Source organism: Mercenaria mercenaria, chromosome 10, assembly GCF_021730395.1.
Source record: "Mercenaria mercenaria strain notata chromosome 10, MADL_Memer_1, whole genome shotgun sequence".
Lineage (NCBI taxonomy): Eukaryota > Metazoa > Mollusca > Bivalvia > Venerida > Veneridae > Mercenaria > Mercenaria mercenaria.
The window spans coordinates 55,388,823-55,408,722 of NC_069370.1; the positions used below are offsets into that span (position 1 = coordinate 55,388,823).

The 19,900-nt window shown below is 37.7% G+C and overlaps 1 protein-coding gene across 2 annotated transcripts in view; it reads left to right on the forward strand.

Annotated features, from left to right (window-relative positions):
• Positions 1–19,900, forward strand: part of LOC123561503 (uncharacterized) — a 56,958-nt gene that overhangs the window by 27,074 nt on the left and 9,984 nt on the right. For both annotated transcript variants that reach the window (XM_045353928.2, XM_053553132.1), the window contains exon 2: positions 10,502–10,691. In XM_045353928.2, coding sequence (XP_045209863.1) covers positions 10,505–10,691 — 187 coding nt within the window. In that variant the 5' untranslated portion in view covers positions 10,502–10,504. The remainder of the gene's footprint in view (positions 1–10,501; positions 10,692–19,900) is intronic.

A 19,900-nucleotide genomic window follows, 5' to 3' on the forward strand; every position in this document is an offset into this window, starting at 1 on the left:
TGGAGTATTAGTCTCTCGTCCCAACATCAACCTGTTTGCGGTGAATCCCGTACTACGGTTCACTGATGCTCTCAGTGCTCCAGCAATCTGCTGTAGGTGTAAGTCCCACTGGTTCTGTGACTTGCCTATGTAACATCGTACAGCATCCATTAGAGTCCGATTGAAACGCTCAACCTGGCCATTAGATGCGGGGCGGTATGGCGTTGTTCTTGACTTATGGATCTCTAAAGCTTTACATAGCGCTGTAAATAGTTTCCCTTCGAAGTTCCTACCTTGATCAGAGTGGATCTGAAAAGGATACCCGAATCTCGAGAAGAACTCGTTCACTGCTGCACGAGCAGTGACTTCCGCTGTTTGCGACGGCAAGGGGACACATTCAACCCACTTTGTAAACTGATCAACCATCATCAGAATGTGTTCATTCCCCCTTGGTGTCTTCGGCAGTGGACCCATAAAATCGATATGGACCCTTTCCATTGCAGCTCCTGCCTGAAACTCTGTTAGAGGACATCTCCCATATCGGTCAGCTTTCTTGCTCCTGTTGCAGGCATCACAGCTACTGACAAAGTCTCGAACATCCCCTGATAAACCATACCAATAAAACTTTTCTTTCACCTTCGCCTTTGTCCGTGCCACTCCCTGATGCGCTGCTGAAGGGAGGTCGTGATTCAGACGTATGGCCTGGTCCCTCAAGCTAACTGGTACGACCAGTTTCTTGTCGCCGTCATCATCCATATATAACGTACCATCTATCAGCTCAAATGCCTCCTTATTAAGCCAGTACGATTTTGCTGCTGGGCCTTCTAAAAATAATGCCCCTTGTCCTGGCTCCTCTCCAGTCTCTAACCACCTCAACAACACGGCCAACTTCTGGTCTTTGGCCTGCTCAGCTATGACTTCCTTCAACGTTAATCCCCAGCTACATGGGCCATCTTCATCCTTCACCGTTACCTCTGTAACAACTACTTGGTGTACTCCATCCACCATCAAAATCTCCAGATGTACTACATCATCCTCATCGCTACACTGTAAAGAACACTGATCTCCTTCATTTCTGGGATCTACCGTATCGCTCAAAGGTTCCCCACCACAGGATTTACTCTTGATCCGCAACTCGTTGGTACATAACTGCCCACTCAAGGATCCCCTTCCTGTGGATTTACTGGCATCTAACTCGTATGACGGCTCCCCACCACAGGATTTATCAGAATCCCCTTCTGAAGAGTACGCGTCCGCACTCTCAGGAATTCCCCCACCTATGGATTTACTACCATCATCTCGGAGCACCGGCGTATTTTTGATCAACTCTTGATCTCCGCCCCCATTGGGTATCCCTACAGAAGTAACGCTATTTCCCCCTGACTCATGGAATGGCAACTTCTCCCCACCCAAACTCTTGGTGCTAACCTCGGCGACCCTCTTAATCCCTAGCCCCCCTCCCACCAGAGGCACAGCTTCATCAACATCTTCAGTGAACTTTTCCCAGCTATCGTGCGCCTTCTCGCAATACTTGCACCCCCCGCACGGCAATTCGCTTAATTTCACCTCAGTTCTGTAGTACCCACACAAATCATCTGGTACTGGTGGACGTGACAATGCATCAGCATTGCAGTGCTTGCGTCCGGCCCTGTGTTGCAATATCATGTTATATTGCGAAAGCTCCTCCATCCATCTAGCTAGCTGACCTTGTGGCTCCTTAAATTTCAATAGCCATGTGAGACTGGAATGGTCTGTCCGCAGTACAAAAGGCCTACCTAAGAGATAGTACCTATATTGTCTTGTGAACCGTACGACGGCCAACAACTCCTTTCTCGTAACACAATAATTACGTTGCTCCGGTGTCAACAAATAGCTACCATAAGCTATAACTTTCTCCTGACTGTCTTGTACCTGTATTAATTCCCCAGCTACCGCTATGTTCGAAGCGTCAGTGTCAAGAATGAACGCATCTCTATGGTTAGGAAGGGCCAACACTGGAGGCTCTGTTAATGCAAGCTTTAAAGCATCAAATGCCTGCTGCTGCTCCTCTCCCCACACAAAATCCTTCCCAACCACCTTGTATAATGGCTCACTGAGTGTCGCAAAATCCTTGACAAACCCTCTATGGTAATTGGCGAGACCCATGAACCTTTGAACATCCTTGGCATTCTGGGGGGTTGGCCATTGCATCACTACCTCAATGTCCTTTTCCGCCATAGCCAATGTATCGTTACTAACGATACGCCCCAAAAACTCTACTTCATGCTGGAAGAACACACACTTCTTCGGTTTCAACTTTAGACCGTATTTACGAAATCGGTCAAGCACTTCCGCCAAGTTTTTCAAGTGGTCATCAAACGTTTTTCCTAGAACCAAAATATCATCTAGGAAAGCCAGAACAGTTTTCCAATTTAAACCTCGGGCTACGAGATTCACGACTCTTGAAAATGTGGCTGGCGCATTGCACAACCCGAAGCCCATTTTCACATGCTCAAACAAACCATACTTGGTAACAAACGCAGTCTTGTGCCGGTCTTCTTCCTTTATCTTCACCTGCCAATATGCAGAGTTGGCATCCAGCTTTGAAAACCAGCAACTTCCGGCCAGCGTGTCCAGGCAATCATCGACCAAGGGCAAGGGAAACACATCCTTCACACAGACACTGTTTAAGGCCCTGTAATCGACACACCAGCGAACAGTTCCATCCCTTTTTCTTATTAACACTGGTGCTGAAGCCCATTCAGAAGTTGATTCCTGAATCACCCCAGCCTCAAGCATCTTCTTCAGATGTGCTTCTTCTTCCGCCACAAAGCATGCCGGCGTACGACGCATGCGCTGCTTTATCGGTTTGGCCATTCCAGTGTCTATGCTGTGCTGTATCTCAGTGAAGTTCCCAAGGTCGAATTCACTTGTTGCAAAAACATCTTGATAATCAACCAATAGCTTACGAAGCTCGCTTTTCTGTTCATCATCCAGGTGTGTCGTTGACTTAGCATATACTTCTTCCAGGTGACCCGGTACCTTAACATTTTCATCAACCTCCACCTGCTCAATGGAATGCACTTCAACTTCCACTTCTGGATCTAGTACCTCTTCAACTGGATAGGCACTTGCTACTTCCAACCCCTTCTTCAGCAACCGGAACTTATCAGAAGCATTTACCACACACAGTGTAGCATTACCTCCTTGACTATGCACAGTCTTTGGGACAAGCACTTTTAAACCTTCATCTGGCTCTATCATGAACTCTGGCATTGCACGATTTACCCTGCACTTGACTTGCATCACAGAATTTGGCGGCACAACACTCCTCTTACACACAGTGACCCTCGCTACAAGCGGTTCGCCACTAGCCTTGTCAACATTTAGGTGCAAATCTTCTCCATCAAAGTTAATTATGCCTCTTTTCATGTCAAGAACTGCTTTACTATGCAACAAATCAAAACCTAGTAGCATGTCTTGTGCAATTGGTGCTACATATATAGTTTCACGATATACCTTAGACCCAATTTGTAGTCTAACTGGCCCGACCACCAAACCATTCATGGATAACTCCTTCCCAGCTGTCAACAGCTTTGCATTTTTCACAGTCTTTGGCTTCACTTTCAATTTTTTATACACCTCTTCAGAGATAATGGTAACTTCTGCTGCTGTGTCGACGATAGCTTCGACCTCTGTTTCACCCACTTTCACCTTGAGTTTATATTTAGATACAGACGACAACTGGCATACAGTTGCGGTTACAAATTCATCACTTTTACCTTCACTTGCTTGTACCGATGCTTCGACTGGTTCCTTATCCGTTGCAGAAGCAGTAGCACCATCTCCGCCCATCTCTGGAGAGCTATCTGATTGACTATCATCAGTCTGTATACCCTGGTGCGAGCAACTATCTTCTAACTGAGCTTTACGAAAGCTCACAGGGGTGTCAAGTTCACTTGAATTACCTGTACTTGACTCTAAATTTGTGGGTTCAGATGGACAATGTCCAAGAGGGGACGTATGACGGCCCTCCACTCTCCCATTACCTCTCTTACGGCCCTTTACTTTGTGGGTCTGGGTGGGGCCGTTCCACCCGACCCCTTCCCGTTTAAATCCTGATTACTGATCGGTTTATCTTGCTTCTCTTTACAGTCCCTCATCCGATGCCCATTCTTGCCACACTTGAAACACTTGAAATCCGGGCAATTTGGTTTTATGTGCCCCGGCCGCCCACACTGATAACATTTGGCTTGACCAGAAGACCCTCTACCTCGACCTCTACCCTTGTCCACTGGTCGCTCCAGCGTTAACTTTTTAAGTATCTGGCTCCCCAGGTCATCCACCATCTTCTGCACATCCTCTTTTGTCAAGCTTGACTCACTTGTGCTTGTTTCAAATACATGGGCAGCTTCCTCTTCCATGTCTCTCGTACGACGAGACACACGTGACTTTCCATACACTGCCTGGTGAACATGTTGATACCACTTAACATGTTCCATGGCATCCTCTATGGTGCGATGTCGCTTCACACAAGCATCCTGCGCTGCCGCTTTATCGTGTAATCCAGCACAAAACCTTGTAACCACTTGCTGGTTTGCATACTTCTCAGGCAGTTCCCTGAAGGCACGGGTTGACAAAGTCAAAAGCCTATCCGCCCAATCTTCTAAACTTTCATCAACCCCCTGGCACGCTTGCTGAAATCGAACATTTGCAGTTTCTGCCAACTCCTTTGCGCCAAACCGTTGCTCGAGTTTCTTCATTAGACGTCTGTACGACAGATCGTCATTACCTTCAGTAACAATGGCATAAAATTCCGCAGCCTTGCCTGACAAACACCAACACAAGCAATTTCTGCACTCCTCCTCACTCCAGTCGTAGGCATCGGCATACCTCTCAAACTTCTTTTTAAATGCCGTCCAATTGCCCTTGCCATCATACAACAGATTCTTTGGCACGCCCCGTGGGTACTTTCGTTTGTTTTTCTTGGGCACCGGCATTTCATCATCCGTACTCTCATCTGATGAAGTCACTGTCACTTGCTTTTTCTTCTTCAATTTTTCCTTAAGCTCCTTTGACTTCTCTTCTAATGCCCCCTCCTCATCCGTTTCCAAATCAATCTGAGGTGTATACGATACACGCTTCAGCAGCTTTCTGGTCAGCCCGGTTGCCCTTGATCTACCTTTATGGACAGATGTATCTGCATCTGTCATATCTGGGGCCATTATTTCCTCTTTCATCTCCACTGGTGCCTCCATAAACTTTTCCGCCAGCTTTACAGGGTCTAAATCTCGCTGAGCAGACGTCCTTCGCACGAACCACAACTTCTCATTTTCCTCAAAGTCTATGGCCTCCCACATAGACTGAGTGGCCTTTCCCCCGAGGTGCGCCTGTAATTTCTTTTTAGAGATATTGCCATCCTCCCGTAATGCCATTATCTTACCCGCCAACTTTACACCTATACCGGGTATCGCCATTAAACCATCCTTATCTACGAAATTTATTCTTGTCTGGATTTTAGGATCCCTTTCAGCTGAAGATGCTGCCATTGCTGTTAAGATTTGTGACAGCTTTGGGGTCTTAACCTTTATCGCACTTGAAGGCGCTGTACTTCTCGACTCTACAAAAGTCGTGTCCTCATCTGAACTCATACTAGTAATTACGGTCTATATTTTAGCTAGGACTCAATTACTCTTCTTGACCGTACCAATCACTATTTTAATGTAAGTATACGATACTCACAAAGGGGACACAGTTGTATAAATATACAATAGCTACACACACTTGACTGGCTAAGTGTAAATTTACCAAACTTACACTTAGATAACACCACTCTATCCAAAGATGCAAATTTACAAAATTTACACCTAAAACGATTTAGGATACACCGTAAATATACAATACTTACAGCGCTTCTTGCGAAAACTCCAAAACAACCGATTACTTTTACGAACCAAGTAACACGAACAGTTTCCCCATGCGTCACGAATCGACAAATGCTGTTGCTGCAAGTTATTACAAATAACTATCGGTTACCTATTGTAAGTCACAATATTTTTCCACAAAAGCAATTTACAACAAACAAGTTACATACAAATATTTTATTTTTCACATTAAAAAAAAAAAAAAATTAATACACTGAATATATATAGCTCTCACAATATCTACAAGCACACACTAGATAAGGACAAGCTAGTTCACACCATAGCAAGCAGTGACCACACCTAAGAGCACCCAGAAATTAGTAAGATTATAGAAGTTTTTATTAAACCCAGAAATACCAAAAATAAATGCGTGCGGGAAAGAACACCAGTCAGCAGTTATACATAAAAGCACAGATGGTCAGATAAAGTGCAAAGTATTACAGAACAGAAGAAAACTAATAAGCTGATTTCTAGTTAAAATAAAAGAGCACCCGGTTAAATAAAACTAGCACACTATTCAGTTACAACATTTAAATTAATAAATTAATTTATTATTTCTACCACCAAAGGATACACTCAAGGATACAAGGAGTATCTTCAAGCTTGTACGGCCAGGGAATACCTACCTGCTATGATAAATGATCACGGAATTTTTCACAGATTTATTCACAAATGCTAGATACAAAGTTCACTTGTTCACTAAATTGCTATATAAACACTCAAGAAATTACACATCTTACACTTTCACTTTCAAGAAGGAAGCAGCTGAGCAGCAGTCTCAAGCGCATGCGCAAATAATCCCGCGAAATTTTACGGAAATGACCGGAAACTTACGAAGTCTCACAGACCCCAAAAATCATCAAAAAACTATCAAAAACAACTGCCAAAGTCACGAATCGTCAGCCGACCCTTTAAACAAACGACGCTTTAAATGTTTTCCCCGTTCAATTGACTCCGGATGCCTAAAATTCGGAAATACAACTTCGCGCGCAATCGAGGGTCCCCTTTTCCCTGACCCGCACCGCCACGATTTCCAACCGCTATTTCCAAACGAATTCCACACCCAGCACCGAAATCAATCCTGCCGACAACGCCAATAAAGCGCCCCGTTTGTTATTAACCACACACGCGTGACTATAACCCTAATAATCCCCTAAAAACCCTTAAATACTGCTGCGCAGCTGCAAAGCATGAAATGTACAATTCTCCAAGATGGCGGTCTCCCAGAATCCCCAATGTACGACGCTAAAACCCGTTACACGGTACGGTACCGTATATTCTCCTAAAAGGTCAATGACCACTACAGCACATACATGTGTCATTAGTTGGAGTTGTACGCTATTGTATCTCTAGCGTACATGTGCTGCTTCAGTTTTATTGTAATTTTCATAATGCCTTGAGTAATTCAACAAACTGTTTTCGTCATTGTAGGTTTTATCATGCAATCAATTTTATCTGCCAGAAAATATTGAAACATATAAAGTACAAAGAATTCTGACACTACAAGTTGACCAGATTGAAAATCTGCGCAAAATAGAAAAAAATGCAATTTCCCAAGCGCATGCATCTTGTGAAGTTCCAAGTATGCAGTTCTAGTTTAAAACTCATTATTGAGCCGATAGTTTCTTTCCTAGAATTAAATACCCAGATATGTTCTCAAAAGACGTGTACCACTGTGTTTTTATATGCTTTTTTTTCGTTTATTTATTATTTTTACTTTATGTGTTTTGTGATTAGATTTTCTGTCTGGACTTCTCTCTTTTAACGTAGTGAACTTTGGATCTTGGTCCGTTTTGTAGTTCTGGTATTTTAAAGTGTGCAAATTCCACTTGGATTCTCTGGATTCTACATTAATTTGGGAGAAGAAAGTACTTTTGTAGCGTGACAAAGGAACGTTTAATCAAGCAATCGTATTTGTCTTACCGAATAGTTGCTTTGCATCTAGTACTAGCATATATTGCCATTAATAAATACTGGGTAAGCTACACTTGATTTAACAAACTAATTCAAATAAAATTGCAAACAATAGATATACACTGCCTTTCAAGTTTAAATTAATGTTTGAAATGTACCGGCTCTGTCTTTAACGGCATTATCATTTTTTTTAAATAAAAGCCATTTGAATTTTTTACTGACATCTCCGACATAATTGTTTTTTTTTTTATTATTTTAGATGACAAGAAAGTAAGCAAAACAATTTCAGCTTGGTATGCTTTGTTTAATTTTAATTCCCAGCGACACAGTTTTGGCGGCTTTTTAACCTTTTTTGGCAGGGCATAACAGTATTTACACATTTTGACCCCTCAACGAATTATTTCAGGCACGGACGTGTGCTTATGCCTCGGTTACAAAACCGCACGATGTCCGTATGGTTTTAAAAAATTGTATGAGTCCACCAATTTTAGAATCCTTACGGTCTCCTTATGGTACAATCGTAGCGTCTAGTCACAGTACCTACGGGTCCCGTACGATCTATAGAGGATGCGATAGTAGGATATCCGTACGGACATCGCAGACAAGTGCGGAGCTCGCATGGGGCCCGGCCGTACCTCTTACGGTGCTCGTTCCTTCGTACGGCGCTTGCACGGCACTCGTACGGTGTCCGTAGGTAATGTGTTTTTATTCGACATTGAATCAAGGAAGGAAGTCGTCGGGAGCCCATACGACGATCGTAACGCCCTAAGAGCCCCGTGCGGACATCACACGTTCTTCGCACGGTGTCCTTAATTATTATCATACGGACATCGTACGTTGACCGTGCGAGTCCCCTTCGATAGTCTTGCGAGCATTGGCAGGCCTCGCAGTTTTCCAGTCCGCACGGACATCGTGCGATGCCCGTACCGGCTTTTCCGGGGCCCGTGCGGTTCACGTACGTGGCTCCCGACTTAAAAAAATTCTACGAGCTCATAGAGAACTCGGAAGCTCGGTGAAACATTTTCACCGAGTTCCCGAGTCCTCTACGAGTTTAAAAAAAAACATACGACGCCCGATCGAGTCAACGATGTCCGTACGGACGCCGTATGAGTTTGCCAAAGTTCGACTGAAAACCTACGCGTTCTTTCTTGTGCCCGGGGTATTAGCTATTACCACACACAGTTCACTAACAAGCTGGAAAACGTCTTTACGATATGTATTTGTACATCTGGGCAGAGGCAGCCTTAACCACTTGGCATTTTAATATCTTATTTTGTTTACGACCTTATTCGCAAAAGAATGTAGCCAGACTTGTAAATATTGTCCTGTCTTGTGCAAAACGTTAAGTAATCATTTATCCTAAAGGAAACTGATTCTCTGGGGAAAATAAAGCCACGGATCATACATGCATTATCGTGATCAGAAATAAATGTAAATGTTTTCTTGTTAATATACACTTTTTTAGAAAAAGTGTACATAAGTTTTGTTTGATAAGAATTAATAGAGAATGAATAGTGAGATAGTTGCAAGATATATATCATATATGATAAGGTAGCTTATATATGCTGAACAAACTTGTTAAAACTGCATTGGAAAATATGTAGCCGGATGCTTTTTTAATTCAGGATACTAGTAAGATGATATCTTTTAGTATCTAATGTCTAGTGACATGGGTGGTCGTTCTGCTATCGTATGAGTTACTGCTCCTTTATAAAACGCTGTGCATATTTCTATTACATGCGATAAAATACTGGCGTTTGTTTACATGCTATATTTTAAATATATCTTAAACCTAATGCCCTAAATAATTGTAGACCCAGAACAAAAGTGTTATAATTCTCATTGGTGTAATATCTAATGTATACATCAGTACGCGGTCAATGGCGTAGTAATAGTTTTATTGTACTAAAGAAAGTATAATTTGTTCTGCGATCAAAATGGTAATACTACCGGTTGTTATGCAATATTTGTTGCGTTATCGCTAGTCAGAAAACGGGTTAAAGCTATTTGATGTATCAATGATTTACTTCGGATTTATATATTAAATGTATTTGTTATATTTTACCTTTAAAACCTTCTTAGAAATGAAGCAGGGAAAAGAGAAATATTAAAGATATGTTGAGGCATGATAAACGATATATATATCAATACGACCTAAGGAAGAATAGATAATTATTCGAGTGTTACTGGAGTGTTTTATAACATCTTTGAACATGTTGAAAGCAAGTAAAACATATGAGATATTCACATTTCCGAAAAGCAGTAGTTTATATGCTACATTAGGTCTCTAATTGTTGTAACTTTTATTTATTACGCTTACCCTATGTGCTTAACTTGCCATTATTATCTTTTAAACTTCCATACATTTTTAGGTAAATGTATGTAAAACGGTGTATTTTCAGGGAACAAATACAAATGTAGTGTAGAAAAAGCTCACTTTTGCGATTATGTCAGGTTGACTTTCATATATTAAAGATAAATGTGTGTGAAATGGTTTACTTTCATATATTTAAAGATACGTGTGTGTGAAATGGTTTACTTTCATATATTTAAAGATACATGTGTGTGAAATGGTTTACTTTCATATATTTAAAGATAAATGTGTGTGAAATGGTTTACTTTCATATATTTAAAGGTACATGTGTGTGAAATGGTTTACTTTCATATATTTAAAGATAAATGTGTGTGAAATGTTTTACTTTCAGGTTATGAATGCTAAAGGAAAAATATCTTCGTTTTCTCTCTTATACGGCATGTTCGTTATGATTGTGTTAAATCCTGCAACAGTTTCCACTACCCCACCATTATGTCAATCAAGATGTGAAGAAGCCGTGCCCAACTTGCGTCGCCTAAAACAGCTTTGGCATACGTTATCAAAACGAGAAGGAACAGACGGTATATATTTTATAATATTATAAACACTATTCTTTCTTGTGTTTAATTTTCTTTTGTATGAAAGCCGAAAGTGTGAGATAAAATTGCTGCAATCTTTGTTTAAGCAACTGTTGCAGCATTTAGAGCCTTCCAATCTTTGTTACTGTACAAAAGATATTATTAGAAAAAAGTAAAAGAAGCGTTTAAGAAAAAGCCCGACATTAAATTTGATTCGAGAAACCATTCAAGGCCAGTTTGCTTTTAGCGTATTCTGGAAGATCTAAAAGCTAGAATAAGTGATATTTATCTCATGTTTGTTGGAAGTCCGTAAAACCTTGCATAGCATGACTGTACATATGATGTCATGCATATGTATTCGCACAACATCTAAAGCAAGATGCCCCATATAATCAAGTATATTCCTTCACTAAACATCGCATACTACGAACACCATATGTGATATCCAACGGCTATTCATTACTTACATGTTCTATTATATATGTAAAATAAACATTGAATTCTTCCATTCACACGATGCTCACGACAATGTAGTTTGCATACACATATGATAAGAAAACATTATACCGATCCCTCATAAATGTATTGTGTATTATTTATAATAGTAAGTAAAACTTAGTTACCAAGGGATCGCATCTTTCAAACAACATTTTCCAGGCATCCGTTACAATTCGTGTTCTGTCTTTTAACTATTTTTTAGAAAAAACAACGAATGCAAAATATGATTTATGTTTAAATAAGAAAAGATCGAAAGAGTACAATATACCCAAATGGTGCATAGTAAAATAAAGCATCGACTGCTAGTTTGTTATTCAGATATAAAGTTACTTTGATCCAATGGTAAATATGTTTTCATCGCTCGCGAATGATGTTAGTATGAAACGAGTAAACATCAAATCAAATATTTATGAAACACAAAAAGTATTCAAAATTAATCAAGAAAGAATATAATTCTGGTAAGTATAACAGGTTAAGTGCCATTTTTGTCATCATTTGTGTTGTTCAAAGTCTTCCTTGTGCATGGTCACGTTTCGTCAATTTATATGGTTAATTATTGATTAGTGTAGACCTAGACATCACGGGAAATACTCGTTTCTAGACGAAAATAATAAAGAAACCTGTGCTCAGGGACTGACTATATATTAGACAAGCATTTTCTGACAGCTTGTTACATGTTAAATTACGAAAAAAGAATCCTTTGGGGCGTTGGAATGGAATAACACGTTTTTACAGCGCTTCCTTAATATCGCGTGTCCATTGATATATTTTGTCAGAATATGTCATATCAGTCTTGAGTCCCGATCCGTCAACAGAATTCAATTATTTGCAACTTTCAAATAAAATCTGTAAGGAGATCCATTAGAAGAGTAGAATTGTCCCGAAGGACCAGAAAAGTGTAAGAACACTGAATCTTAGCCGGTGAGAACTTTTTATAGCCGCCAAATGGCACTTAAAGACTACAACCGCTGTCTGCAATATTTTGCCAACCATTAAAGTTGACACGTGATCGAAATAGACTTCATCTGTACAGCTGGATGCATATAATCATTACGTTTTTGCACTTATATTTGCATTACGTGTAATACATCTGACTGGATATGCTGTTATTTATAGTTACTATATTAAATTCATAAATATAGATAACTTCGATGTTGCCTTTCAAAATTCAACAGTTTGCTCCGGACATCTAAACCAACGCGAGCATAGGAAAATGAAATATCATAAGCCAAATTATGGTAACGAAGACTATTTACGACATGTTCCATAACCGCAACAAATGTTAGAAAGTTGTTGTGTACTTTAATAAACTACTGTTCTGCCGGTCGCTCTATATTTAACGATAACCGATTAATTTCTTGACATGAAATGTGCTGATTTCAACAGCATATGACATACAAGTTAAAGCATAGCAAAAGTTCCTTCTAGGGCATATCTATATAAATATAAAATGATCATCTTGTAAAATTTTGGTTGCAATGACTGTTTTATACTGCCAAAAAATTTCAAGTAAGTATTTACGCTAGTTAACATAAATTGTTAAATCCAAAATCATCATGCCAGGGATTCGATCTGTAAGAAACTTGAAACTTAAATGGTATGCTTTTATAGCACTTATGCTGATAGAAAGTGTTAGACAATAAACCAAAGATTTGGACTTGTATTTGTACAAAGCTGCACAGAAAACTTGTTAAGCGGTCGGAAACTGGTTGTGCCGGGATATAACTATCAATGGAAAACTTTGACAAGTGAAATATAACAATTCTTATATTCACATAATTTCTTTGGCAAAGTCTATTTATTAAATTGATGCTTTTGCTAAAACTATCTCTTGTTTGGGCAACAAGGATAGGAAAATCAAACCGGTGAATTTCAACCACGTATTAAGCAGTCAATGAAAACGATCAGTTGCAAAATTTTGGAAGGTATCCATTACTCGACCAAAATCTGATTTTCAACCACTTTTACAAAATGGGAAATCAATCTTAGAACTTGCCTCTCAGCCAAGATTGTTGTGGCATGCTGGAAATGTGTAACTGGACATTATATAGAAAAAAAAACATACATGTCTTTTAAGGATGCTCACATGACAGCAGATAATAAAATACAATATTACATAAATTCTGATTTGGATCAGGTTCTTATGAACCTTTCTTGTTGCTAAATTAGATCTCTAACTGATTACCTGAAAGGTCAGCATTTTAGTAAATTATGTTAAATGTGATTTACCACCTAATTAAACTAAATCTGTTATTATTTTGCGTGATTGCGTTCATTCTTTTAGCGTATTTTATTATCATCTTTAAAGAGCAAACAACTAATGCAATTTAATTTCTGTACTATTGATACAATTACACAAAGATTATCTCTCATTTCCAGGATATAATTTATAATTACAGAAAATAAATCGAGAAATTTGATCTCCGATTTCACAAGTAAACGCTGTTTCAGGAACATAATGCTTTCAAAGTTACAAATCAGACTCCTAAGTTGTTTCCCTGCATTGCTTAACCTCTTTGTTCGTTTTCTGCCATGGCTAGAATATTTCTCGGACCACAAACTGTGCCGCTATAATTCCGATTTAATTAAAACTAAGAAATGAAATATTTATCATTGCGTGTATCTTGTGCATACCTATGTGCCAACACCAAGATTAATAACCGGTATAGTGTGAAAGCAATAAATGTGACGCTTTCATGTCATAAAGACATATTTAAATAATACTGATACTAAACTCAAAATGAAGTTGCATATAGACATAAAGCCCTAGCTGTAATAAAGGTTTTCAAATATTTCTTTAAGACATTTAAGTAATTTAGATACTTTACTGGAAAGAATACTTTTTATCAGAAACTATTATATACACGTTTGTGCCCTCTGGGTTACTTTAAACAAGGATATGAAGAGAGTGAATATTTTTGTCATTGTAAAGAATCCTTAAAGTCACAGTAATACAAGTATAAATTATTTCTGATGCATTTATTTACCACTTCAGTGTGAAGCACAGTGAATATTATCCTTACTACATCTATAAGATGATCCTTTGGAAGCATAGTATACAAGCAAGCAAAATAATAGTAGACCCGGTTTGACTGAGGTAATGAAAAGTGCAATACCTCTCACGCCGCTAGTACCAATGTAAGTCAAGCGAAGGCAAAAGATGTATCAAAATTATCCTAATATAGTCTTTTCTCATGGTAACCTTGTTCTGATATTTAGGATCTTTTCTTCGGCATTATTATAAATATTCTGGGAAATCACAGAACAATATCATCTCTTTTTTAATGCTGTTTTTGTCTAGAAAGGTACGTTGATCTCCATAAATGTGGCAAATATTGATGTATGATAATTTCTGCGGATGTCTCTAAATTGTTTGTTGTACTTGTAGCATGTGTGGATGTTGAATTCTGCTCAGAGGGCGTGGACGGTAGCATGCATTTCCACTACCGTCCATGAAGAGGCTCAATCAAACCGAGCCTGCAACATTTTCGTTTTTGTCGTGTTGAGCGACCTGTGGAGGTTCCACTTTTTCTATTTTACTGTCCAGACCATAAATGAGACCTAGATGTATCATATTTTGTTCATAATTACTTGCTAAATTCAATTTCCTTTACCTTCTAAGTTCAAATGACTGCTTTTTACGCAACAATTTCATCTGAACATAAATCAGATTCATGAAGTTGCTTTTGAAATCTATATTTATATTATAGCATGTTTGACATCGTGGTAGTGAAATAAAGTCATTACATAAATTTGGTTTAACTTTGACGTTGACGTAGTTTTAAAACAGGAGACGTTCGACGAATGAACATGTACTATAACTGGTAACGAAAGAAGAAATTTTAACGTTTCAGCAGGAAATGCTAACATGTGATAAATAGAACATTACAATTGACGTTATTAAACTCGTTGATTAAAACTGATAAAATACTCATCAAAGCATCGAATTTTATTTTATTCAACTCGTTGCACTTTGAAAAATTCTCCACATATGATGAATAAACAAGTGAAAAGGAATGACTACGTACCAGTACCAGATGTATCAGTTTACGGGCCAAAAGCAAATCTGCACTGATCACGAACCAATTTATATATCTTTAAGCTATCTCGTGTGTATGATATACAATGATCTGTCACAGTCAAGATGGTCCTAATATTAATATCCATAAATTATGACAAACCGCAAAGTATCTCCAAGAAGGGCATACATTTTTAGCTCACCTGTCACATAGTGACAGGGTGAGCTTTTGTGATCGCCCTTCGTGCGTTGTCCGTCGTCCGTCCACAATTTCTTGTGAACATGGTAGAGACCACATTTTGCATGCAATTTTGATCAAACTTGTACAAAACTTGTATTGGCATGCTATCTTGGTTCCTTTGTAAAACTGGCCAGATCCCCTCATGGTTTCTAGAGTTATTGCCCCTTAAAGGACCAGAATTTGTGTGCGTGCGTGCGTCAACAATTTCTTGTCTGCATGATAGTGGTTTCATTTATGATTTTATTTTAACCAAACTTGCACACAACTTGTATCACCATAAGATCTCGATTCCTTTTTATACGCCCTAAGAGACGTATTATGTTATCGCCTCGGTGTCCGTCTGTCTGTTGGTTAGCAATTTCCCTTCCGCTCTGTAACTCTTGAACCCCTTGAAGTATTTCAAAGAAACCTGGCACAAATGTTCACCTCATCGAAACGACGTGCAGAGTGCATGTTTCGGATGGATCACTTTAAGGTCAAGGTCATACTTAGGGGTCAAAGGTCATATGACTTTGTTGTGTGTGTATATTGCTCTGCATCTGCGTTGCATTGCAGTGCTCTTGTTTTTATTTGGCTGATCCTTCTTTTGTTCACTCACAATATTTTTCTTTTTAATTACTTCCCTTTTATATTACTATAAATAGCTTATTTAGTAACTTTTTTTTATTATTGGCCTTAGGGAAAAACCGAGACCACTTTTCTGTGGTACAACATGGATGGTACCTCCAGTTTTTAGGTGTATTTTGACATATCTGTACCTTGTAAGAAATTTTAAGGACTTAGATTTATTTTTAATTTCTTCCCTTTGTTGTTATGAAATATCTTATGAATTTTTATCTGGGTCATGTGGGGTCAAAAACTAGGTCATCGGGTCAAATCAAAGAACAAGCTTGTTTACACCCTAGGGGCACATTTTTTTTATTCTATTTCATAAATTTTTGTCAGAGTGTTTGTTATCATGAAGTCTTGGACAGGTTTGTTACAATCTAAGTCACGAGGGGTAAAAAATAGGTCAATAGGTCAAATAAAAAAATGCTTATTTACACTCAAGAGGTCATGTTTTTTGTCCAATCTTACTGAAAATTGGTCATAATATTTGTGTCCTTGTAATCACTAGGTAAAACATGTTTATACTGTTATGGTGTGTTACACAGGTTAGCGACCTAGGGCCATCTTGGCCCTCTTGTTTATAATGTAGTTTAATCTTTGATCACAAGATCATTATATCACGTACGTTGAATATCAATAATAGAAGATGTTGAGTAAAATATACAAATGAAAAAAGAGCGTATAATAAAAACATGATTATTCTGGTAATTATTAGTAGCCTTTTAAAGAGGAAAGGAAAGAAAATGTTTGTTGTAATACCTTGAAATTCAACAGTATTACAAGAAAATTAATTTTGATTGACGTTGTTGTATTTGTTGATTTCCCCTCCGAATTTATGAATCGATTGACTTGAACTAAAATATGCTCTTTCAAATGATCTTCTTACAAATTTTATTATTTAAAATGTACGCCCATTATTTGCAATTTTAACAGGAGAATTCTGCTCGCTTTGTTAAGTACAGATAGAGCAGATCTACAGATCACGGGGTCGTGAGTTCAAGCCCCGGACAAAGCAAATATCCTGACGATTCGAGAAATGGCATTGTATCTAAGATCATTCGTTATCCGCTTCTGATCAATGTAGAGAAGTTGGCAATTACGTCCAGAGACCAGGTATGTACTGGAACAGAATCCAGGAGCACTGGTTGATAACTTGCTTGACGTTACATACATGTTGTTTTAAAATGGAGTTTAGTCGATTGCAAAAGATAAGATTACAAAATTTACCAAGCACTGTGAAATGAGCAACAAAATAAACACAATCGTCATATGCACCACTAGTTTTTGTTTACCATTTGCATTATTATTCTTCCCTTTACCAATATACACCCCTTTACCAGATGACCCTCGTGCTTTTAAATGACGCGTTACGATTAACTAGATTTTTGTTGGAAATTCGTCCATTTAAAATGTAATTTATGTACGTCAGTCGGTAGAGCTACGTCCAATAAGCGAGTCAGTGAGTTAGATTTTACGGTGAATCGACACACGCAGAGTGGGCGCCCCGCTTCGAATAACAAACAGATTGCACATTTTTCTAACCCTTTCAGGTTTAGTTTCATTTGAAAAAGAGGTTTAACCTAGGAATGAATTTAGGATAAAATACTAATATATGTTGTCATTTGTTCAAGTTGTTAATCGGTCTATATTTTCTAATTTGTACATACAAGGCAAAACAAGTTGTTAGATAGCAGTATTTCTGAATAACGACGCAGTTTAATTTAATTTCAAATAACGGAAGGGTAGATAAGGCATATTCTCGAATTAAAAAAAAGAAAAGAAAAAAAAATACACCTGAAGCCGTATTCATAAAGCATCTTAAGTATAAGTTTTGACTTAAGTTTAAGATCTTACTTAAGTTTGTGGTGATTTCAGCTTAAGTCTTAAGTAAAAACTTAAGTCCTACTCATAAAACAGCTTAAGCCTAAGATACGTAAGAAATGACTTAAGTCAGAAAACAAAATGGCTTCGTGAGTACGATTAAAGTGTTGTTTTTCAGATAAGAGCTCTTTAAACATTATGATGCATATTGTATCTGTCTGAAATAAATGTTGTTTTTTAAAACGTTTTCGTCCACAATAAAAGACAAGAATTACTAATTAAGTTGTTTTATGAATAACAAATATACTTAAGTAAAATTAATTTCCTACCAAACTAGGCAGCTTTTTATTAACGGAGCAGTATGGAAGCCAATAACATTGTCTAGTCTAAATCACTTTACTTCGATCTATCCAACATTCTGAATAGCTGCATTTACATTTCCGGGACTATTTTAGTGCATTAGTAATTTTAGTTGTCAAATATATAGAAAGCAAAAGATACTGTACAAACACATAAATTTCAAATTATGAGTAATTATCATCTAACCAGTTTCCAGAAATAGCTTGTCGTGACCAAGTATTATTCTAGACAATATACAAAACATGTTAAATGACAAATTATTTTTGAAAATTAACAAAAACACATTTATTGGTACCATATTTCGTCTGAGAGATCGTTTTCAAAAAAAATAAAATGTTTTAGATGTAATGAAAACACACAAAATTTTAATGTTTGCTTTGGATATGTTTATTTTACTGCGAGTTTTGTCAAACTTAATATCTTTTAACCGGAATATTTTCTCTCTAAAAGTATCTAAAAATGTTCGGTCATAACACTAAACATATAAAGTGGTGAACTTAAGAGACATTTCCCTTGAAACTACTTCGGTGCAAACCTGTAATCAAAGTTCATGTAGACATTATTGCATATTTACACTCATCCCTGGGTCAAGTTTATGGTATTTTGACATGCGATCTTCTTTCTTCTTTTTGAAATTTCTCGCTTCACTGATTATTTTAATCAACGCAATAACTTTATAAATGCTTTCGTCCATTTTGGTCCCTTGAGACTCGGGTCAATTTCATTGACGTCATATTAGATTGTTAGACTAAATTCCTCGAGTATATCGTGACAGTAGATATATAGAGAGATATATAGTTTTATATTCAAAGGTAACAATAATCAGATCAAAACATGTGTTTACTAAATAAAATCATTTAATGAGATCGTAATGTTTTATTGTCAAACTAATGAAATATTGTATCGTAAATGGAACACTATAATTGTTATTTCCAACAGGACGTGCATACAATTTAATAAGCATGCACTAGCTTTAAATGCAACAAATACCACGAAGTTTAACTGCTATTTCAATTTCTGAAATATGACTAGTATATCACTGTAGCATAATCATACTAGAAAACATTGTTTCGCAACCTGCAAATTAGATCTATCTGCAATTTAGATGAGACGTTTTTATTAGTTCCATTCTAGGAATGATCTAGAGGCAAATTGAAGAGATATTCTCGACAAAGACGTTAACCTAATACAAAAAATTATATGTCTCTCAGCTTTTTGAATAAACAACTGATAAAACTGTGATAAATGAAAGTGCGATAGGAATTTAATAACATTCCTGTAAGTGATTTTACTTGCTAACCTCAAAACACTTGCAGTTTAGCTACTTAAGAAGGTGTATCGGATATGTGAAACGAATAAAAACAAGACACGTATAATACATGGCGGTATACAGTCAAGTTTACTGCAATACTTCAACTGAATGACCAATTGAAACTTCAAAGTGGGGGAGCGGATATTGCAGGCACAAATGCAAAGGACACTATTTTCTAATAAATGAAATGAATATGAATGTATTGTAAGAGCTCGCCTCAAAATTTACGTCATTTTATTGTAATATAAGGAATATTTAAAACATTGGAATATTATTTTAAGAAGAGAATGGGTGATCGAGTTTATGAAAAAATACGCTGTTGTCTCTAAATTGAATAAAGAAGTGTTTTTTTT